At 44.7% G+C, this 24,392-nt stretch overlaps 1 protein-coding gene across 3 annotated transcripts in view; it reads left to right on the top strand.

Moving 5' to 3' along the window:
• The window catches only part of LOC126248173 (AP-3 complex subunit delta-1), a 507,526-nt gene that overhangs the window by 29,378 nt on the left and 453,756 nt on the right, over nt 1-24,392 (top strand). For all 3 annotated transcript variants that reach the window (XM_049948943.1, XM_049948941.1, XM_049948942.1), the window contains exon 3: nt 6,326-6,421. In XM_049948943.1, coding sequence (XP_049804900.1) covers nt 6,326-6,421 — 96 coding nt within the window. The remainder of the gene's footprint in view (nt 1-6,325; nt 6,422-24,392) is intronic.

The raw sequence follows: 24,392 nt of genomic DNA, 5'->3' as shown, positions 1-24,392 counted from the left end.
GGCCTCTGGTCTGTGGGAACTCTGGGCCACATTTCACTACATCATTATCTCAGACCTTATGCAATGGACTGCAAATGTGTGTCCAACCCTCACAGGACTGAGGAGCCAGAATTTTGGTCGATCACAGAGCACACATACGAAAAATTGAGTGTTTGGTTCATGCTCTCTAAAACCAACTGTCACTCAGGATATTGGCAAGAAAGATGTGTCCATTTGTGCAAGGGAAAGAAGCATGCTGGGCTCGAGGCCAGTAGGAAGATACATTGTCTATATCCATGCTAATTGCCACAGATGGCCATGACTCCAATACTGCTGCATCAGATGTAGCCTCTGCGGTGTTGCCTGCCACCTCTGAACACATACAGCTGATCGTCAACTACAACAATAGGAAGGACAATCCTGATGGTACCTTTGATTTGGCAAGTGCACTGGAAAATAAAATTTTCAGTGAGGAAATGTAGTATTTCTAATTACCATCTGTGTATTTTTAGTCTGCTGCAGTGCAGGCAGGGAGTTTAGCATGCAGTTGTGGTGTGTCTCAGCACCCAGGTGTCACCTCGAGGCAATTGCATCAAGCACCTACTGCAGCTTTATGTAATGTATTTAAAAATGTTCCCTCCTGCCAAGCTGATTTCAACAGTATTCCAAGTCTCTCTGTTTTCCCACAGAAGTTTTGTGCTATTGGAGGGTGGAAAATTAAATAGTGTCAGTCTAGACTCGGATGATATTAACAGCAGTTTAAAAATGTGTAACGGAAGTAAAAAAAGAGTAAAGAAGGAACAGAAGTAGGTAAAACCAAAACCTAAGGTCACTACTGTAATTTCTAAGAGTATTAGCTACTGGGTATTGTGTAAGTTTTGAGGGGCAGGATTTTGAGACTGTGGCTGCTCGGGTTAAGTTGTCTCTGACTAAATTTCAATCAGATGCTCCCTTACTTCCTTTTCTGTATAATTCTCTCCAATTTATAATCAGAGGATTTGTCCAATCATAATTTTGTAGAAGTGGAAGTTTGTAGAAACAGACTAGTTTCAGAACAGGTCTGAATGATGACAATCAGTTTCAGCCTCTGGAAGTGGACATCAGGTAAGAACCAAAAAAGCTCTGGGTCAATCTTGGCGTTCCGGAATGAGTGCCTTACATTTATGAAGCATGTGGAATCCAGAATTCTGGCTAAATTGCCCTTCGCATATTTCTGTGTGAAGGGCCTTCCATGTTCAATCCTAGGAGTGGCAGTTAGTGCTGACCATGCGAAGAGACAATAATGCAACAGCATTGACACATCTCACTATCTTCAATTGCTTTGATAGTCATGTGACTTACTCCATTGCCCATGAGTTGCAAAGTCCAGTAGAGTAGTAGAGACCATATCAGTAAAGGAAATCCTCAAAGAATTTGTGGGAGATCGTGTTTGCATCAATCAGTTTTGGATGATGGTCATTGGGGTCAAGAGTGGACATGAAAATGTGATGAGATTTATCAAGGTTGCTTGCAGTCTATTCCATGGCAATGCTAGCATTGAAAGAAGTTTCTCTGACAACTCTACTCTGGTCAAAAATTTGACTGGAGCCTTTCTCATAGCTGTTTGTGCTGTTGACACTGTGGTGAAGGCTGCTGGAGATGTTTATCTGCAACTATTACAAAGCAATTAATACACAGCTTCTGAAATGCACATGGTAGGTACAATGAAACAGTAGCAGAGAAAAGGACAACTGAGAAGTCCTCAAAAGAAAGTTAGTGGAAGAAGAAAGTGAATAGAGAAAAGCTAAGAGCACCACTAACTATAAAAACAGAACTCGTGGAAAGTGCTGAGGAAAAGGTTCCTCAGATTGAAGTAATAGTTTTGTCACTAAAAACTATCTGCTTGTGACTTCATTTAATGTCCATATATGTGTCCCTATCAGACTAGTCTGTTACTGTTTCTTCCATAATCATTGTTTTCAAATGGTATTTGGATTTTATTCTTAAGCCTCTATGTAAAAAGTGTAATTTTTACTGAAATACATTATGCTCTTCATTTTTGTCTGTGCCCTCACAACAACTGATTGTTCCTAATTTTAATGTTTATGAATAATGTTTTACTTCCTTTGCAACCTTGTCCAGTCCAGCCACATTGATGGACCATCAGTCAAAAGCCTGAATATGGTTCCCAAGAATATATGCATACTTGTTGGTCCATTGTGCCCCCCACAGTGACAAGATTACACAGGGAATGCCACGAAATCATTTCCGCAGACTGTAACACTTGCTCCTTTGGCCTGGAACCTTGCTTCCAGATGTTTCACACCGTACACGCCAACAGCCATCTTTCCGATGAAGCATAAAATAAGATTCATCTGAAGGAGTCACCAGTTAGTGGATATCAAGCCTTTGTCACAAATGAAGAGAAGTCACTATAGATGCATGAACTAGGTGCCTCCTGTGAATTACCATAAACAACATTCACTGAATGGTCATTGAGGACACACTGTTGGTAGCCCCCTTGGTTCATCTAGGCAGTCAGTTGCTCAACAGCTGCATGTCTCTTTGCCTATATTCAACTCTGCATTCATCATTCAGTCTCTCCCCCCCCCCTCCCCTCCCCCCTCGACTTCCCCATCACATATGGCCTGTGGGGCACCATCGTTGCCTCAACACCACCAATTTTGGATAGCACCATTTTGCTATGCATGGTACACTTTAATCACAGTGGTATATGAACGGTTTACAAACTTAGTCTTATTGGAAATGCTTCCACCCATGGCCCAAAATCCCATGATCATGCCCTTTTGGACATCAGGTAAATCACTCAGTTTCTGCATTACGACGACTGCACTCTTTCCTGCATCTCCCAACATCCTTTATGTACCCTCCGCTACCAGTGCTGCCACCTGCCGTCTGTGAGTAGATTACGTGTTGACATTGAACATGTACTGTAGTCACATTAATGTGACTGAATTGTGTAATTTCCTTTTTTTTTCTGTTCAAATTACATTTTACACTTAATTCTGATGTCAGTTCCTGGTACATTTATTTCTTGATTAAAATAAACCATGTTCATTTTAAGGTTTTCTTCTTTTAACTGAGAGTATAGCCTCATTATGTTCCTATTTGTTCATGAAATTTTGCTATAAAATTGATCAAAATTGGATATAGTTAAGCACAATGTGGCCCTCGAAAAATAAAAAGTTGGCCTTGAAAACTTAGTGAACCATTTTTTTTATAATTGCTGGATACCCTGAGTGTGGTTGGCTCATTCTTGCACATTACAAAAATAGAAATTATCCTACATAGGAGTAATTGTCAGGGTGGATCTTTTTCCTGTTTTACCTTTCTGTTGTGTAAGTGGTCAAAAATGTTAGTGGCAGCATTATGCATACATTTTTGTGCTAAAGACAACCTTAATGGGGAGTACTGTATGTGACTTTTTTCGGTCTGGTATTGTAATTACGTCAGTCATTGTTCCTTTTGAACAGCAGTGGATTGTCTACAACAAACTTCATGAGGGAATAAATATTCTGTGAAGCAGTAGTCAAAAGTGCGAAACTCCTTAAAGGCCTTCTTGGCTGAAAGCTATGTATTTGACAGTCCTTTTGTTGTGCCTAACAGTGACTCAACATCTTTACTATGTGGTGAGTAGCAATCTATCTTTTTCATAATATTGTGAAACTCATTAAACAGGTGTTGACAAAATGATCATGGGTGAGTACCACATAGTATTCTTACAGCACATTTTTGAGCACTCAAGATTTATTTCATAAAGAGGAGATAGCCCAGAACCTTATTTCTAACGATTTGGCTGTCCCCAGAATTTGCAATGATTCAAAGTGCAAATGTGGCTGAAATAAGTATTTTATTCTAAAAGTGCTCAGCCTACTTAGGAGCATACTTACCTTTACTTCGATTTTGCCATTAATTTTTCAATCGTCGGTTTATCTGCTCCATTTGCCCTTCAGAGAATTTCTTTTCTGTTGCTGGTGTATTCCATCTATTGATAATCCATTTTTCAGTATTATGTCTCTGTCATCTTGTCCTGTGTAGTGTCCTATATATTGCCAAATTTGGTTAGTTTTTTCCGATTTTCACTGTTCGCCTATATGCATGATTTGGATGGAGTTTCTCATAGTACTAAATTAGTATCACCGTAGTCAATCTGCCGGAGTGCAAGCATTTTAAATATCCATAAAAATTCATGTGTCATTTCCACATGACGTCAATTTCCACATGACGCCAAAGATTCAATGTGCTTATACACTACCATATTGCTTCTGATCTTCTACTCAAACCATGGTCCCAATAGCTTTCTGATAAATCGGTGGTCATGTGTGTGTGTGTGTGTGTGTGTGTGTGTGTGTGTGTAGCATAACATACCAGTGCCATTATAACTTTAGTGTAGTTGCAGATTTTGACATTTCTGTTAATATCTCTCATTTTATAGAGTTGAGGAGTAGCCCTGTATGTTTTTCCAATTTACAATGTGAGCTTTAGCTCTCTCCTTTTCTGCAATGTTCTCCAAAATGGTTTCACCAAGGTAGTTATGTTTGGAATCTGTTTGGAGTAGTCAAATTCATTGTCGAGGATAGTGGCACTTGTGTTCTTAATTAATACTGTCTTTTCGAAGGAGATTGATAGTCAAGTTTTTTCTGCACTTCTTAAGGGTTTTGATCTGGAGGCACACTGTGTCAATTGTTGTGAGACTATGGCTAAGTCATCAGCAAATGTCAAGCAGTTGATCTCGACTTCTTTCCCCTCGCATTTTTCCAACTCTGATGTAGTTGCAAAAGAGGCCGGTGTAGGATTCAGCGTAACACAGTGCCAACTCTCACTCACTCTCTTGCCCCCAGCCCTAATCTCTTTTTTGCATGTAATAGTCTTATTATAGTAGGTTGACACACAGGGTCACATGTCAGTTGAAGGAAAAGTGGCTGAAGGTGAAGTACAGTAAATATAGGTGACAGTCCTATTGTCATAATCGCCCTATTTTCCATTCAGACAAAAACAGTAATTAATGTGTCTCCAAATAAGGCAATGCAGCATTTTGACAGGTGGGGTGCTTTTCTCGCTCATCATTAATAGTGGAATCCTGACTACTGTACATACCATTTTAACCAACTGTTTTTTATAATGTGACGAAGACAGCAACCTTTATTCTATCTGCACTCTGTTTAATATAATGACAAGATGATTGTGGTCCATATTTTATGATTCTACTTAATGTTTATTATAGGTAAAAGATTCTAATGTTCTCATGATTTCTGGAAAATTTTGAGTAGGAGAACTGCCAACCACATTCACCAGACCTTGTTTTAGTCCTCTCTGTTGTTCTGTATTCAATTTTGATAGTACATTTTAAACATCTGACTATTTGACTAGTCATAAATTTTTAATGTTTGAGGTAAATGAATGTGTGAATGTCGAGAGAGAGAGAGAGAGAGAGAGAGAGAGAGAGAGAGAGAGAGAGAGAGAGAGAGATGGGGGGGGGGGGGGGGCAGGACAGTAGTGGGATTGCACTTTCATAGACCTACTGTCACACCTAGATCTATACTCTGCAAGTTGCCGTACCATATGTGGTGGAGGTTACTTCAGTTACCACTATCATTTTCTCCCATTTTGTTTGCATATGGTGCTTTGGCTGAAAGCTTGTCAGTAGGCATTTGTATGAGCATAAATTTCTCTGATTTTATCATCATCGTCATTTCGCAAGATGAATGTGACAAGAATTAGTGTTATTGACTATTCCTAGTACGTACACATTCACATTTTTAACAGCAAATCTTTCTGCTGCCGCAGCAGTAGCAGCTACTGCAAGTCCATAAACATTTAATATACATGTTAGATGATGATTGTTTGTCACATCTGTTTGAATAGCTTCCCTTTTGGTGCAAATATAAAATAACATACTGTGTTGATAGTGTTTGGTGCTTATTCTTAAGGTTTTTTCATGTTTGTAAATTAAAATAGCCTTCCAGCATTTTCTGTGTTCAAATTTGGGATCAATTGTTAGTTTCTGGCCCTCTTAAACCTTCAACTGCTCTGGACATGTTAATGTGCGCACCTTTGTACGTGCCCCTGTGCGCTCTGAACGTGTTTACATGTGCCACCAGTTCTTCTGCCTAGTACTCTGGTTGTGTCTATGCGTAGACATGTTCAGAGTACCAGGTAGAATGACTGGTGGCGTGTGTAAACACGTTCAGAGCTCACAGGGACAGGTACAAAGGCGCGCGCGTTAACATGTCCCGAGCAGTTAAAGGATTAATTTGGTGTATCAGAAATTTAATGTATTGTCAAGTGCAATGAGTTTTGTGCTAGAAACATTATAGGGTAGTCTCATATAAATATTTATTTTCAGGCCAAGTATATTGCCCAGTGCATTGAAGAAATTAAGCAAGAACTTCGCCAGGATAACATAGCAGTGAAAGCAAATGCTGTCGCTAAACTGACATATGTAAGTAATTTCTAGCAAATGCTTTAATCTATTATGTCCTATTATTAATGCCACATCATTTGTGATAGTGATTAATATTAGAATAGTCACTGATATTTTCTTTGTTGAGATTATGGAGTTCTCATGACAAGTCATTAACACAAATATCTTGGTATATAAAATCAGAGTTACATTTTGCATTTTGGCTAGATGTGGCTTATGCACAGAAAATTACGCTTTATTAAATTTTGTTGTCCAATTCTTCACTGTCTTCTTCCATATTTGCCTTAATTTTTCTGGTTATAGTGTCAGTTTTTCTCAGTCACAATCTAACGTGTTTTGACACTAAATGTTAATAAAACTCTCCATTTATAAATGGTTTACAATAATAGGTTCTCCAGTAAATTAACAAAATGTCATCAGGGAGAAAGATATGTTGGTATATTCATTCCGAACAAACAGTTGTCAGCCACTATATTAAAATTAATGTTTTCATACAAGTTTTGAAAACAATACACACACATCTACAGTTTAGTAATGGATTTATGTGCATGTAGCTGGTAACAATGTTGGTGGTCCAGAAATGATCAAATTTGTGTGATATTGAATGTTGAAAGACTCATTTTGTTCACTAGCTAAAAATTCAAAGCTATGCTCTAATTACATGAACTGAAGAATGTTTAGAAATTGAAGCGACCGTTATTTTGACATCGTATTGTGGCACATAACGTACTGATGCGGACAACACAATAAAGCAATGTTTTCCTTAATAATAAATGTTGTATTCCTCAGTGGATATTAATATAGGAGGATGGGTGGCCAGGAGCAGTGGAGCAGCAAACTGTTGCCATTTGCGATCTATACCGGAGCAAATAATTAATCTGCACAAATAGTCTGTAAATGTATATTTACTCAACTTCAGTCAGACCTGAAGCAGTCCAGTCCATAATTATGTAGTCCAAAATACACAGCAATACATGTCAATGCTGAGCACACAGTAGTGATGCAAGACATTACCTAGTCTGTCCTCTAGCTCCTGATGAACCAGCCCTGGCTGCCACAGAGCTGTGCTACGTTCAGTCTGTGGAGGTCGCTCTTGTTGGCAGCTAGTGGAGGCAGGCTTAGTGTGTGTATGCATCACTGGCTGCAGTGTTATCTCACGCTACCTCTATGACGTGTGCTGAAATCCCTCGACATGCTACCAATTGTCGCCGAATGCAGACTCCTGTGATCACTGGCAATGACACCACATCCCTGTCCCCCCTCCCTCCCTCCCTCCCCAAACTTCCTCACCATTGTTGTGTAGTGGCGAATGGCGATGTGGAAGGGGGGTAGGATGCAGGTAGCAATGAGAAGACAGGAGCCGAAGCGAAGGCTGATGCTCAGCCCCTGTCCACACCCCGGCATATGCCTTTGGACCAATCTCAAACACCTGCCGGAAAAACTGACTGGAGGGTGTGCCCGCACATCCAGAGGCACAGCATCAGCTAAGGCCAAGTGGGACTCAATGACTGTAGGGGTCGGCAGCGACCCCTGGATGGCCACATGGAAGAGGGGCCCATCCCCTAGCAACAGAGGCTGTAGGCACTGCAATGGCTGTGATGGAGTGTCCACATCCATCAGTTTCTGGTCTGGTGCTCATAGGAAGCCACATGGACCCTGGATCGATAATGTGGAGCTGCCTAGCAGTTGAGCAGTAGGAGGATGTAGCAACTGGAGCAAAGTACGGTGATGCCAACCATGCAACAATTCCGTCGGTGGCCTGCCATTGTGGACTGGGAGCAGCACATCGACAAGAAGAGCTTGATCTTGTGTGCGGGAGGCACAAAGTTTGTCCATTTGTTACTTAAACACTAAAACAAAGTGTTCTAATTCCTCTTTTGATTGTGAGTGCTCTTGATGTGTGAGATGCTGTTGGCTTGGTAAAACTGTTCAAAATCTGTGGCAACAAATTGTGGTCTATTGTCCATCACAGTCACTTTTGGCAGTCATTCCAGGCAAAAAAATTGATGGCAGGGCTTGGAGTGTAAACCTCATCTTAGGAGAGGGCATGAGAACCACGAAGGGAAGCTGGCTGAATGCGTCAAGTGACAATTAGCCAACGGGTATACAAATATGTACCAACAAAATCCAAATATAGTCACTACCACCAAGCTTGAGGCTTAGGACAGTGAAAGAACTGTTGATATGGGGCAATCTGATTCTGCGTGCAGGCTTTACAGTGCTACATCATTTGTTCATTGTGCAAATCCATTCCCTGCCAAGTACAATGTTGCCTTGTCAGTTGTTTGGTTCGAATGATGCCCCAGTGGTCTTGGTGAAGCAAGTGAAGAGCTTCGTATTAGAGCCTTAATAACCACTACAAGTGACTGTTCATTGTCAGTATGCAGTAAAATCACCCTCTGTCGATCAGCAAGAGCATGCCAATGGGCAAAGTATCAGCAAACCACTGGGCTACAGATCTGCTTTGCTAAACGTGGGCATCTGATGTGGATGTAGTGCAGAAAGTCCAGATCAGCTGCCATTGCCTGAGTGGTTGAGTGGGAAGATCTTCAAGATGTCTGTATCCTGAACATTGGTGTAATAAGCAGCAGCTTCAGATGCATCAAACGCTGAATCAGAGAAGCGAGAAAGCATTGTCATTGACATTGGCATGCTTAGAAGTGGGCTGTACACACTCTCATACTATTAGTGTGACAAAAGGAGGACGTAGCATTGCAGCCTTTGTGCTGTGCGAGGCGGAACTGGCTTAGATGGACTAAATAGGGATTGATGGGGCTTGTGACCGATCACCAGATAAAACTTCATGCCAAAATGATGATGATGAAACTTGGTCACTCCTTAGATAATTGAGAGAACTTCCCTCCTTAGACCAAACAAAAGGGACTTAACTCCTATTTAAGTGATGCAAGAGAGCCACTATTTGGACTGGCATTAGGAATAAACTGGACATAGTATGTGATCTTCTCCAACACAGATTGTAATTCACTCATGATGTGGGATGGCACAGATAGCAAGCAAATGCGACTGCAATGGATGGTCGCCCTGGATATTTATCGCATGTCTCAAATACTATATCTCGGTGTGAAAAAGCACGCATCTGTCTTTGTTGCACTATAGGCCTGCAGCTGATAACACTTCAAATAGCTTGCGAAGATTGCTGAAATGTTGCTCACGGGTGCAACCTGACACCACGATATTGTCCAAGTAGTTAGAAGAAAAAGAAACTGCTGCGGTTAATTGCTCCAAACAGTGCTGAAATATGGCTTATACAGAAGCACTGCCAAACAGCAATGTCAGAAACTTCCCTTGTGGTTATTAACAACAAACATTTGAGTGTGACATCCAGTAGTATTTGCAAGTATGCATCATGTAAATCAATTTTAGAAAATTAACGACTGGCACCCAATCTGTCTTCCAGGCACAACAATGGATAGGAATCAATGACAGTCTGAGGGTTCATTCAAGCTTTGGAATCCACGCACAGCCTGAGCTTGACAGAAGGCTTCTTAAGAATCACAAGTGTGGATACCCATTGACGAGCTGCGATTGTATCGCCTTTGTTCTGCTGTGCTGAAAGTTTCTGAGCAACCTGTTCGTGGATAGCATCTGGAACAGGATGAGCTCTACAAAAATGTGGCTGCGCATTGCCCTTCATTGTGACATGTGCATCAAAATTGTTAGCTTTGCCTGGACCTTCAACAAACAAATTATGAAATTGATTTTAGGTTTTCCCAGAGCAGGAAAATCTTGTATAGTTCTTGGCTATTCAGCTACATGGTATCGTCTAAAAGGCACAATATTTTGGTAAGCAGACTTATTGCCATCTTCAGGCGTTCCTAATATTGAGTGATATCTGCTGGGTGCCACCCAAAAGAATGCTGGAAGATAGCAAGAAGTCTGCTTGCTGAAATATTGCGCCTTTTAGACAATGCCACGTAGCTGAATACCTGAGAACCATTCAAAATTGTGAAATTCTGTACACAATATTGTAACTCTGTCCTGAGGTTCAAACAAAATAACAGAAAGAATGTTGTCCCTAATGCATAACCCAAACAAATCAAATGAGTCCAGCCCAAAAATATTTCCACTGTTCCACGAACAAAGCACTGTAAATTTCGCTTTATAAAGTACATAAAGCAGGAATGCCATAACTATTATATGCTGTAAGTGCTGTGCGTGATTTGCTCAGCTTGGGCGCTCCAAGCGATTCGTAGGTGCAACGATTGAGCAATGTAATGGAGTTTCCCCACATCCATTTGCAAGTGAACATTCTGACTTGTAATGACAAGAGTAACAGAAAGTTTGTTGGCCTGACATTGCACTGAAGAAGTAGTTGGTGACTTCTTCACTTTAGGGCTAACATGACGCTGTTCTGCATTATCAACATTGTTTGGTGGAAATAACACAACATTCACTGAATAAGCTTGAGGTCTGCGTGAGAGAGCAGCTTAAGAGGTTGCCTTACATTGCTGTAAGCATACTGATAGTACATGCCTTTGCTTGACACACAAAGAAAATGTAGTGTCATTGCCATCGTTTGCTACATGTGTTGTGTTGTTGTCATTGTGGCTGTCAGATTTATGAATTACGCTGCATGCATCAGCAGCAATGACAGTTTGTTCTTTGACTTTGCGCTCCATTTTTCATTCGTTATAATTTTTCATAGTTATGGAGATTCCCCATTATGAGCTAATGCTTATCATACAGGGATGGTTACACTTTCGAGTGTAACATCTCCTCATCTGTTCATTGCTCAGAGCTATTACATGTTTGTTGTGATTAGCCTGTGAAATAAAGTTCCGACTTTTCACAGATCCCCCCCTGCGGGTTCGGGGGTTAGAATAGGCCCGCGGTATTCCTGCCTGTCGTAGGAGGCGACTAAAAGGAGTCTCAAATGTTTCGGCCTTATATGATGGTCCCCTCTCGGGTTTGACCTCCATCCTTCTAAATTATTCCGAAGAGCGAGCCAATTGGGGAAGGGCGCCTTACATGGTGCACTGTATCCGTCTTGCATTGAGACCTTTAGCCGGCTTTTTCGTCGTTGCAATGGTGTCCCGCTTGTTTTCCATCTCCTGGGCGAGGATACGTCCCTGGGTGCGATTACCACGCTGCACTCTGCAGTGTTGCTTTTACCTGCGACGACGACCTTGGACATTTTTGCACCTAAGATCCAGCACGGTAGCCAGTCCGTTTTGGTGGGGCCGCCATGTACCCTCTTGGTTGTAGCCCCCTGACAACACAGGGATCGCTCTACTGATGCCTGCGCCATTAACTCCCCACGTATGCCAAGGAGTAGATGCCCATCTCCCTGGGGCATCGGGACTGCCGGCAATGGCCGTCCTGCCAGGTGGCTATTGCTGCGGCTGGGTGGCGCCCGTGGGGAGGGCCCTTGGTCGGAGTAGGTGGCATCAGGGTGGATGACACGCAATGAAGCGTGGCACATCTTCTCTTGCTGGTGGCCAGCCACCAGCAGTCTCTAAGCGTTCGAGGGCCCATTTTAAAGGTAACGTTCATGACCCCAAATCGTTCCCCTCCCTCGCCACACCATGGGAGGAACGGAAGGCATTGAATGAAAGTGAGACGTATTCCCCCAGATATCTTGTCTGTACCAGAGCTGATGGGGAATCTTTTATATCCGTGAAGCCTCAGTTCTCTGTAGAGCATTTAGAGGACAAGTTTGGGGAGGTGGAGGGCTTGTCCAAGATGCGGTCCGGATCGGTGTTGATAAAAACGGCATCCTCCGCCCAGTCGTGGGCCTTGCTCGCTTGTACTAAGCTGGGGGACGTCTCCGTCACTATCACGCCCCATAAAAGTCTGAATATGGTCCAGGGCATTATCTTCCACAGGGATCTCCTTTTACAGTCCGATGACGAGCTGCGTGCCAACTTGGAGCTCCGCGGTGTCCATTTCGTCCGGCGCGTCCACCGTGGTCCGAGGGATCGTCAAGTTGCCACAGGTGCCTTCATCTTGGCCTTCGAGGGTGACACGTTACCTGAGAAGGTCAAGGTGATGGTGTACTGTTGTGATGTCAAGCCATATATCCCTCCCCCGATGCGGTGCTTCAAGTGTTGGAAGTTCGGCCATATGTCTTCACGCTGTGCTTCCGACCTCGTCTGTCGCGATTGCGGTCGGCCATCCCATCCTGATCATCCCTGTGCCCCCCACCTCCAATCTGTGTGAACTGTGGTGCGCACCATCCGCCTTGCTCGCCAGACTGTCCGATTCTGCAGAAGGAGCGGAAGATCATGGAAATCAAGACTCTCGACCACCTGATGTACACTGAGGCGAAGCGGAAATATGATTGGCTTCATCCAGTGCGCATGACAGCTTCTTATGCTGCAACTGTCACTCCTGCTACAGTTCCATCCGCTCCAGTCAGCTCTCAGAGTCGCAGTCCCACACCTGCCCCCTTGATGGTGGGGGGCACTAAACCCACTGTTGCTCCTGCTCCATCTACTTCAGGAGCAACACCCCCCCCCAACCATCGGGGACATCAGTTCCCCCTTCCCAGCCGGAGAAGCGTAAGACTTCTTCGGCTACTCTCGCAAGGAAGGGATCCCTTGGGGACCTCCATTCACAAGTTCCGACCAGCGGCACAGTAGACACCCGCATGTATCTGAAACAACCACCGGTTGCTGGTCGTAGGGCGTCGCGGTCGTCTTCAGTCCCAGAGACTGATCCAGTGCGGCCCTCCCAGCCAGAACCATCTAAGGCACAGCGCGCAAAGCAGACCAAGAAAAAGGCTCCCAAGCATACTGACATTGCGGTGGCACCTGTCCCACCGCAACCTTCTCACTCTGCGTCCGAAGATGAGGTGGAGATTCTGGCGTCCGCAGAGGACCTGGATCTCGCCAGTCCCTCGGACGCAATGGATGGCTGTTGTACAGGTGGTGACTCAGTAGCAGCAGGGGCCCCGGAGGCGTAATCTGCCTCCCCAGTCCCTCCACACCTTTCCCATCCATGGCCAATACCATCCTCCAGTGGAACTGCAGCAGTTTCTTCCATCATCTAGCTGAGCTCCGCCAACTTATCAGCCTTCATCCTTTCCTTTGCATTGCTCTGCAGGAAACTTGGTTTCCAGCAATGCGAACCCCCGTCCTCCGTGGCTATTGGGGTTATTATAGGAACCGAGCAGCTTATGAAAGGGTGTCTGGTGGCGTCTGCCTCTATGTTCTTAACTCTCTTCACAGCGAGTCTGTCCCTCTACAAACAGCTTTAGAGGCTGTCGCTGTTAGGGTGTGGATGCCGCGGGCTATTACCGTCTGCAGTCTTTACCTTCCACCGGATGGTGATGTCGCGCTGCCTGTCCTGGCTGCACTGATAACCCAATTGCCGCCACCTTTCTTGTTGCTGGGCGATTTCAATGCCCACAATCCTCTATGGGGTGGGACTGTCTCTGATGACCGCGGTCGTACCGTGGAGCATTTGTTGGCTCAGCTCGACCTTAGCCTCTTGAACACCGGTGCTCCCACGCATTTCAGTGTGGCCCACGGCTCGTTCTCGGCCATCGATCTCTCTCTTTGCAGCCCCGGACTTGTCCCATCCCTCCACTGGAGAGTGCATCCTGACCTGTGTGGTAGTGACCATTTTCCCACCTATTTGTCACTGCCCCAGTGTCATACTTCTGGGCACCTGCCCCGCTGGGCTCTCCACAGGGCTGACTGGCCGGCTTTTACTTCCGCTGCAACCATTGAGTCTCCCCCACAGGGTGACATTGATGAGGTGATCCGTGTCTTAACCACGTCAATCATTTCGGCGGCCGAGGCTGCCATCCCCTGCTCTTCTGGACTCCCTCGGAGGAAGGCTGTCCCCTGGTGGTCGCCGGAGATTGCTGAGGCTATTCGCGACCGTAGGCGGGCTCTCCAGCGTCATAGGCGGCACCCGTCTCTAGAGACCCTCATCGCCTTTAAGAGGCTCCGTGCCTTGGCCTGTCGCCTTATCGCACGGTGTAAGCAGGAGTGCTGGGAGAGGTATGTCTCATCCTTGGGCTCCCGTGTCTCCCCCTCGCTCGTGTGGTCCCGGATCCGGCGGATTTATGGGTACCAGACCCCTATGGGTGTCCCTGGGATCTCCTTGGACGGCGCTGTCTGCACGGACGCTGCCGCCATTGCTGAACACCTTGCTGCGCACTTTGCTCAGAGCTCTGCGACTGCAACTTATCCCCTCGCCTTTCGCTCTCTCAAGGAGCGAGCCGAGCAGACGCCGTTATCATTCCACACGCATCGTTCTGAAAAATACAATGCTCCTTTCAGCGAGAGGGAATTCCTCGCTGCCCTCGCCGACTGCCCTGATACGGCACCGGGACCAGACTGCATCCACGCACAGATGCTGAAGCATCTCTCCAGGGACTGCCAGAGACACATCCTCACCATCTTTAACCGCATTTGGAGCGAGGGCATGTTCCCATCGCAATGGCGAGAGGGTCTTATTGTCCCCATCTTGAAGCCCGGTGCGGACCCACTGGCGGTGGACAGCTATCGTCCCATTACCCTCACCAACATTCTGTGCAAATTGCTCGAACGTATGGTGGGGCGGCGTTTGTGTTGGGTCCTTGAGTCGCACGGTCTCCTCGCTCCATCCCGGGGTGGCTTCCGTCGGGGCCGGTCTGCAGCGGACAATTTGGTGCGGCTGGAATCTGCTATCCGTACGGCCTTTGCCCGACGTCAGCATCTCGTTGCTGTCTTTTTTGATCTGCGGAACGCATATGACACCACATGGAGGCATCACATCCTTGCTACGTTGTATGAGTGGGGTCTTCGTGGTCAGCTCCCGGCTTTTCTTCAAACCTTTTTATTGTGCCGCTCTTTCCGGGTGCAAGTGGGTGCCGCCTCTAGTTCCTCTTATATACAGGAAAATGGGGTCCCGCAGGGCTCGGTGTTGAGCGTCTCCTTATTTCTAGTGGCCATTAATGGTCTGGCTGCAGCCGTGGGGTCGTCGGTGTCTCCTTCTTTGTATGCCGACGACTTCTGCATCTCATTTAGCTCCGCGACTACGGGAGTCGCCAAACGCAGGCTGCAAGTAGCCGTTCGCAAGGCAGCATCATGGGCTCTGACTCATGGTTTTCAGTTCTCTGCAGCCAAGACTCGAGTTATGCACTTCTGCAGGCGTCGGACGGTCCACCCTCATCCTGAACTTTATCTCGACGGCCACCTGCTTGACGTGGTGGACACTTGCCACTTCTTAGGACTCGTCTTTGATGCCCGGCTCACATGGGTTCCTCATATTACTCAGCTGAAGCAAAAGTGCTGGCGGCACCTCAATGCACTCCGCTGCCTGGGCCACACCTCTTGGGGTGCGGATCGCTGCACGCTGTTGCGATTATACAGAGCCCTTGTGCAGTCCAGGCTTGATTATGGGAGCCTGGCCTATGGGTCTGCATCACCCTCAGTGTTGAAGTTGTTAGACCCCATACACCACTGTGGCGTTCGGCTTGCAACTGGCACTTTTCGTACGAGCCCCGTGGATAGTCTCCTGGTGGAGGCCGGGGTTCCCCCGCTGCGGATTCACCGCCATCGACTGCTCGCCGATTATGCTGTCCACGTGCATTGCTCGCCGGGCCATCCCAATCGTCGCCTGCTTTTCCCTGCCATGGTCCTCCATCTGCCCGAACGGTGACCTAGGTCTGGGCTTTCCATAGCTGTCCGCGTCCAGTCCCTGCTGTCGGAACTGGGGTCATTCCCTCTTCTGCCTCCCTTCCGAGTCCGTGCACCTACGCCTCCCTGGTGTTTGCCCCGGCCGTCCGTCTGTCTGGACTTGGCACAGGGACCCAAGGACTCGGTTCCGCCTGTGGCCCTCCGTCGCCGTTTTCTTGCGCTCCTCGCCTCATTTTCGGGCTGTGAGACTGTCTACACTGATGGTTCCCTGGTTGATGGTCGCACTGCCTACGCTTTTGCTCACGCTGCACATGTTGAGCAGCGCTCCTTGCCGGCTGGCTGCAGTATTTTTACTGCAGAGCTGGTGGCCATATTGCGCGCTCTTGAGCATATGCGTTCCTGCTCAGGTACGTCCATCGTCATCTGCAGTGACTCCCTGAGCAGCCTCAAGGCCATCGACCGCTGCTATGCCTCTTCTCCTCTGGTGTCCTCTATTCAGGAGTCTGTTTCCGCCATTACCCATTCTGGTCATTCGGTGGTCTTTGTTTGGACGCCAGGTCACGTTGGCATCCCGGGGAACGAACGTGTTGACAGGCTGGCCAAAGGGGCGATCGACGCCCCGGCTTTGGAGATCGGCCTCACGGCTCGCGATCAGCAGTTGGTGTTGCGCCGTAAGGTGCTTTGGATGTGGGCTGGTGAGTGGCGTGGCCTGACATCCCCGAATAAGCTGCGGGCTGTTAAGGAGACGGCCGATGTGTGGCGGTCCTCCTGCGGGTCTCTCGTAAGGAGTCTGTTGTCCTGTGCCGGCTGCGCATTGGGCACACATGGATGACGTGAGGGCCCACCTTTCTGTCGCTGTGGCTCCGTTTTGACAGTGGTCCACATTTTATTAGACTGTCCACTTTTAGTTGTGCTCAGGCAGTCGTTCCCACTGCCTGACTCGCTCCCTGCCCTTTTAACAGATGACTCTGCTATGGCTGACTTAGTTTTACGTTTTATTCGGGCAGGGGGTTTTTATCCTTTAATCTGAGTGTTTCAGTTTTATTTGATTGTTTTGTGTTGATTCTGGCCTTTGTCCTACGGTTTTAAACTCAGTTTTTAATGTGTTTTTGGTGGTTGGCTTTTCTTTTTTTTTTTTTTTTTTTTTTTTTTTTTTTTTTTTTTTTTTTTTTTTTTTTTTTTTGTTCCTATGGTCGGCCAACCACCGTCGCACTCTGTGTGATTTTATTTTGTTTTGTCTGGTCCTTGTCTACGTTTCTTTTGTTCTGTGTAATCTGTCTCCTATTCTGTTGAACATATTTTATTCTCTGTGGGTATTTTTTTAGCATTTTGGAAAAAGGGACCGATGACCTCTGCAGTTTGGTCCCTTTCATCCCTAAACCAACCAACCAACTTTCCACAGATCCACAAGAGTGATGTTTCAGGCACTACAGATCGACTTAATAAATACATTCTATTCAGAGGTCGGACAGCATTAATTCTAGCTACACGCAACCGAGATTACTTTCCTTGGCCATCAAATACCTTCTGCAGGCTCTCTCCCATTATCAGAAAATGTTGAACGCGTCCTGCAGGTACCGAAGCAGAAATCTGTTAAAGACGTATGCCGGTTCTTAGGGATGCTGAATTTCTATCACCGCCATCTACCACATTCAGCACAACTGAAGTAAACATTAACTGCAGCACTTGCTGGCCCAAAGGTCAGAGGCAATACTCCAGTTTGGTGGACTGATACAAAACAGAGAGTATCAAACACTGCACTTCTCATACACCACAAAATTGATGCATCCTTAGTGTTAGTGATGGACATAAGTCAGCCAGCCATTGGTGTGTTGCAACAATTGTCAGAAGGCTCATGGCAACTGCTTGCTTATTGTTCTCGCAAACTGTCACAGTCACAGCAGAAGTGGAGTGCCTGTGACTGCGAACTTCTTGTCATGTACGAAATAGTCAAGTACTTTCAGCTGCCGATAAAAGTAAGGGAATTTTTGATCTACATGGATCATAAGCCGTTGACTTATGCCTTCGAGCAGAACAGGAAGAACTGCTCACCTTGTCAGGATAACCACATAAGATTCATAGCACAATTTAGCATCGACATCAAGCACATTTCTGGAATTGACATTGTAGCTGCCAATTGCCTGTCATGTGTCGATAATGTGTCAAGTCCTATTGATTTTGCAGAACTCGCCCAGGCACAACAAGATGACTAGGAGCTTCAGAGTTCCTGACTGATACTACATCTGTGTTACAGTTGCATCTCATCAACATTCCTGGTGAAGATGTCAAGCTGCATTGCAATGTCTCAGGGAACATCTAGTCCTTCCCTATCAACTGCATTTTGTTTACAAGCCTTCGGCAGCCTACATAAGTTGTCACCTTGGTATCTTTCCAACATTTTGCCTGGTGTTGAAGCATTTTGTTTCCTGGAATGGAAAAAGATTGCCATGAACAGATACACAATTTTTTTGCAATATCAACTTAGCAAAGTGTCTCAACATGTACAAGTGCTTCTTGTGAGGGGTGTGAATGGTGTTTGTCTGCTGTATTACTGTGAGGGCAAGACTTTACACTATGAGCCTGGTGCGTCACATGCTGTTTATGCTATGCCTGAGCAGCCCACAGTGAGTCAGTCAAGTGTGTGGTCTCCTTATAGTGCTATGCTACACTAGAAGTATGCACTACTCCAAAACTGTCTGCTGTGCTGTCACATGAATCCCTATAACTGGCAAAATTTGCTGCAAAGAAGTGTCGGGGTACTTAAGAATCTGCTTGCAAATCCCAGAATCAAAAACATTTTGTGTGATAGTGTGTATTGTAGCATAATTGTAATACTTTACCTATCTGGAGTGTCTTGTTAATCCTTGTAAGTTTGTCACTCATAGTCTATATGACTGTCCTGGCTGTTTCCACAGTCAGAAGAATTTGTAGCGGGCAGCTGTCGTATAAACTCATTCATCAAAATACGGAGTGTCTCACAAAAGACGCCCAGGAGGGGTCCACGCGGCTGTTACTGCTATGTCTGCCTGTTGTCACTATGCATAGTTCCTGGTGCCAATACTTCATTTGTGGCCCCTACACTGTGCGATTGAGTGTACTGGTGTTTTATTTTGAGTTTTTTGTCAAATTTAATCGCTTAAAATATTTTTGCTAGACATCAATATTGCAACTGTGCTGTGTATGAGGCTTTCCCTGCCCATATGTCATCTACACTGTGTGACTGAGTGTTGGGACATTTTGTTTTGAGTTTCCTGTCGAGTTTCCAGTCAGTATACACATAGGATCAGTGTGTGTTTCTTGTGTTGAACTATGCAAAAACAGAATCTTACGTGGAATGTCGGCTTGAATTCATATGAAAATTTCCCAGTGTGCATGTTCCCAATGACTTGACAAGATGCAGCTTATTGAAGAAATTTCAAGAGACTGGATCTGTGTTACAAAAATGAAGGCCTAGAGAACTTAGTGTTTTAACCAAAAATAAATTAGATGAGATAGGGGAGGCCTAAGAAAGAAGTCTGTGAAAATCTGTGCACCGTTTGGCGCTTCATACTGGTGTGTCAAGGATGTCTGGTCACAGAGCTGTGCACAAACTGAAATTGAAACCATACAAAATAGTGGTAGTGGATAAACTGAGGAACTCAGATGCTGTTGCTAAAAGTTTTGTATTTGCAAGTGGCTGTTACAGTCTGTGTATGATGGGGACGTTAATCCTGAGATGCTTTTTTTCTGATGAAGCATGGCTACATTTGTCAGGGTATGTAAATTCTCAGAACAATCCATGTTGGAGCTTTGAAAATCCTCATGAATTATGTCAACAACCTCTGCATGATTTGAAAACAGGAGTGTGGCTTGCAATTAGGGCAAGACAAATTATTGGATAATGTTTTTCCATGGAACAATACATTCTGACAGGTATGCAAACAATATACTGCATCCTTTATTTATTTATTTATTTATTTTCAAGAACTAGCACCTAACAAAAAGATGTAAGGTTATTTCATGTATGGCACTGCAAGACAACACATCGCCAGTGCTTCTGTGACAGCAATACAAAGTGTTAATGATTATAGAATAGTTGACTGGCTGGCCTCCTTGTTCCCCAGATCTCAATCTGTGTGTTTTTTGTCTTTGGGGTATGTTAAAAGACAAGGTGTTTGGTATTGGAGGGTAAAAATTGTAGAGGGAGACCAAGAGATGAATACACTAAACAGATTCAGAAGGATGTAGGTTTCAGTAGGTATTGGGAGATGAAGAACCTTGCACAGGATAGAGTAGCATGGAGAGCTGCACCAAACCAGTCTCTGGACTGAGGAGTACAACAACAACTACTTTGAAATAGCTCTATTGTCTATTTATAAAGACTGAAATAGTAACCAATTCGTGGATGTGGGTATTGCACATCATCTGCTGGAGGCCACTTTGTGAAGACAAATTGCGCTAGAATGAGTTTGCAAAATAAAGTGCGCACCACTGCATGAACGCAGTGGGAACATTGGCCGCCAGTGCGTTGGCATTCGGCTTCTCATCCACACCAAACGAAAGGCTTGGGGCCAAGGGATTCAGCTATGTGGAATCGCAGCTGGCTCTGATAACTTGCCAATGTTGCACCCATTTTGTTATCGTTATAAAATAGCGTTTTAATTACAATTTCACAGCCGATGTTGTGAGAAGAAGACTTTAGCGGTCGTCGCATGCACAGCATTAATTTTACTTCAAGAAGCTGATCACCAGAAAATACTGGCGGACGATCTCTCTTTTAAAAAGTAGGGAGGAGTGTGTTGTCGATGTTGTGGTCTTCAGTCCTGAGACTGGTTTCATGCAGCTCTCCATGCTACTCTATCCTGTGCAAGCTGCTTCATCTCCCATACTGCAGCCTACATCCTTCTGAATCTGCTTAGTGTATTCATGTCCTGGTCTCCCTCTACGATTTTTACCCTCCACGCTGCCCTACAATACTAAATTGGTGATCCTTAATGCCTCAGAACATGTCCTACCAGCTGATCCCTTCTTCTATTCAAGTTGTGCCACAAACTCCTCTTCTCCCTAATTCTATTCAATACCTCCTCATTAGTTATGTGATCTATGTGGTGGGACAAAATTCATGTCTTCCTTAAAGCTGCATTGGAATATGGACTATTCTATAATATTTTGTTTCCTAATCAAAGCTACAGATTTTGAATTGTTATTGAAATGTGTAGACTCTAAAATTTCCAAAGACAACACCTCTCTCCGGAGAACTCTAGCTGCAATAGGAAGTTATTAGCAGCTACCAGTTTGGTTTGTTTTTCTTTCTCGCTCATGGTGGAAAGAATTCAATAAAGACATCTTTATCACATCATGCATATCTCTTTCAAATAGCTATTTTATCTCCCTTAGAGCATCTAGTCTTTTCAGTTTGTTTTGATAATTGCAGTTTGTGGCTGTCAATAAAAATTCCCTTTCACGATAAAACTATCAGCTTTAATGCTGTCTCCAAATTCCTCTCTATACTCCAGTATTTTTAAACGCATTAAATACACACCCTTAGCGAAGGGAGGCATTTCTTGCAGGGGAAACAATGACTGTTGGAATTAAATTTTTAGGGACAGCTCTTTCAAAATCACAGCCAACCACCGTACTTTAAACTGTAAAGTCTAGTGTGTGTGGTGATTCTCATGTTATATGAAAGAGAAAAACCTGTAAATAAAACATAGTAAGTGCAGCTTGTAGCTGTCCTCAAAAACTAAAATATACATCCGTTCTGGAGACACAAAAAATCGCTAGTGAGCCAACGAACATTCGACACTACTTCCACAGCATCACGCTGTGCCACTTGCGCTGTGCGACGTATCACCGTACAGTCAGCGCACCGAGATGGCATTTCACTGTGTAAGCATCTCGTGGCCCCCACCTCGAGTCGTTGCTACGCCTGCCGCTACAGTGCCGGAATATTACACACTCTAATAACTCTACAAGTTGGATGGATTAATGAAAGGCTCGTATTCATCTTCGTGCCTGTCCACAGCCACTTCTGACCAGGTACAAGCTGAACCCAAGCTGAACAAAGTAGTAGTAGTAAAGAAGTTAGTATATCCACACCGGGACCTCGTGCTGTGCATGTGTATCCAATCTCCTGCAGACAACCGTGCCCACATTCACAAGGGAAAGACCTCTGACTGATTTGGTTCAAGTTTGATAGATTGCTTGTGTAAAACATGAAATGAAAGACTCTTACGTTATTTTGGCCCAGTAGACCTGGAAGGAGATCACTGTATGAGTGGGTGAAATGTTAATTTTACTCTCTTGTGCAGGCTTCACCTTTTTTGTCAGTCAGTGTATCTTAATCTTTATGATTTACTGCTAGTAATGTTAATTTTTTGCTATTTTTTTTATAGCTGCCTATTCGAATAATAGATAGCCCGTTATAGGTAAGAAGTCTAAGCTTCGTTGATGGCAACACTGGTGATGCATTAGACTGACATGTCTTCATTGATAATAGGGATGGATGTCCAGGAATAGAGGAAATTGTATTCGTGTTTTGTATGTTTAAAGTCATCCCTGGTTTGGATAGGAAGTGTCTACTTCAGACTGCCGGTATAATGGAAACAGGCTTGTTTTTCGGGATTGGAGTACCCACATTGGGGCCTTATGGCCATAGTTGTGGCGATAGAACCAAACTGCACTATACTGTGGACAGCAACTAAGTGGTTGTGCGTTGAAACAATCAACACGAAATTTAGGTGGTGATCAACAGACAATGATGCTGTATTTACCTCAAAAGTCATTTTTTCCTGTGCCCCTTCAGGTTGCAGCAAATTTGGACTGTTAAAGAGTTACATGTGGACCGTCAACTTCGCGGCTCACCCTAGGTCAGTTTCCTCTTAGCATCGGTGGTGTCAGGATCGCTGATTTTGGGCACCCTTTGTTCGAGACCACATCAGGCCACATACTTTCGAACATTTTTGGGCGATCAGGTTCCACCCAAAATTCAACAAAAGAAGTTGCAGAAGCTCATGAACTGCCTAAACAAGCATATGGGGAGTCTGCTATTTCTTATGTGCAAGTTACCAGGTGGATGAAGCAGTTTAAGAAGGGCCAGGAAGGGGGCAGACGGTGACACCTACTCTGGACGGCTATCAAAAGCCAAACTGGTGAAAATGACTCGTGTGCACGGGTTGTTGAATGCTGACCGTTGAATGAATCTTCGGCTGTTAGCTGACACACTGGACATTCCGAAAACCACTGTGCATCACATAGTCACAGAAGAATTGAACACGCAAAAGGTGCGCACCAAGCTGCCCCCACTCTGTTGTTGGATGAGCAATATACCTATAGAGTATTGATTCGACTGAACTGAAAGAACAAGCAGATATTGAACCAGATTATTTGACCAACATTATTACTGGTGATGAAATGTGGACATTTCATTTCGACCCACAGAGTTCTGAATGACGTATACCACAGCGTCTCCGAAACGGAAGGGTGAGCAAATCCAAATTGAGGACAATATTTATTATCTTTTTCGACTCCGAGGCTGTGTTTTACAGAGAGTTTGTACCTTGAGGACAAATCGTTAATGTTGTCTGCTACGTGGGTAACCAGGAAATATTGTGGGAAAGTGTCACCCACGTGTGAAAAGACATTAATACTGGCTGCTGCACTATGACAACGTATCCAGCTACACTTCTCAGCCCTGGATCTACGATATTTCTGAGCTGGGGCAAAAACTTGATAGTGGAGCTCCGCCCACCCCTTCCCCCTAGTGTTTGATATAGCACGTCAGAAATTAAAAAAAAAAAAAAAATAGATTTTTCAAAAATATGTTCATTTTGTAGCGCACACACCTTTCTGAAGAGCTTGCTATATGTTCGAGGAAATGGAAGACATGTTATTTGCACTTAAGTGTGCCAAAGTGAAGTGCCACGCCTCTTCACACAGCATTCTTGTATCACACGTCACTGTATTTCGCTCTGTGGGATTTAAAGATGTATATCTTGTAATAGAAACCATCAAACCTTTATTCAGGACAGTGGAAATTAAAATGTCCTGTGGTGCCGCTCCTGATCACAGTCGGCCGGTCAGACCCCGCCCCCCCCCCCCCCAACACCCCCTAAAGAAAAACTCACAATTAATACTGGGTGGGATTATTCGTGATTGGTAGACTAAGAACTCTTAAAAAAAAATTTGCGCTCTTGACTGCCTGTTTGCGAATAACTTTCACTTTTATATGACATAAAATGGAGTGTAGGGAACAAAACCAACACAGATGAGAGACAAGCAAAACAGTACACATTTCTTCAGTCCTTAGGTCTCAGAATTTTTTATTTTTATTTATTTTTTCGTCTCTCTAATCTTGCTACAGCATTACACGGTTTGCTTCCTTTTACACATGCCAAATAAGTGAGACTGTTTTGGCA

Source organism: Schistocerca nitens, chromosome 3 (genome assembly GCF_023898315.1).
Source record: "Schistocerca nitens isolate TAMUIC-IGC-003100 chromosome 3, iqSchNite1.1, whole genome shotgun sequence".
In the NCBI taxonomy this organism is placed as follows: domain Eukaryota; kingdom Metazoa; phylum Arthropoda; class Insecta; order Orthoptera; family Acrididae; genus Schistocerca; species Schistocerca nitens.
Note: the sequence above shows the minus strand (reverse complement) of the source record. Positions and strands in the feature narration are given on the sequence as shown.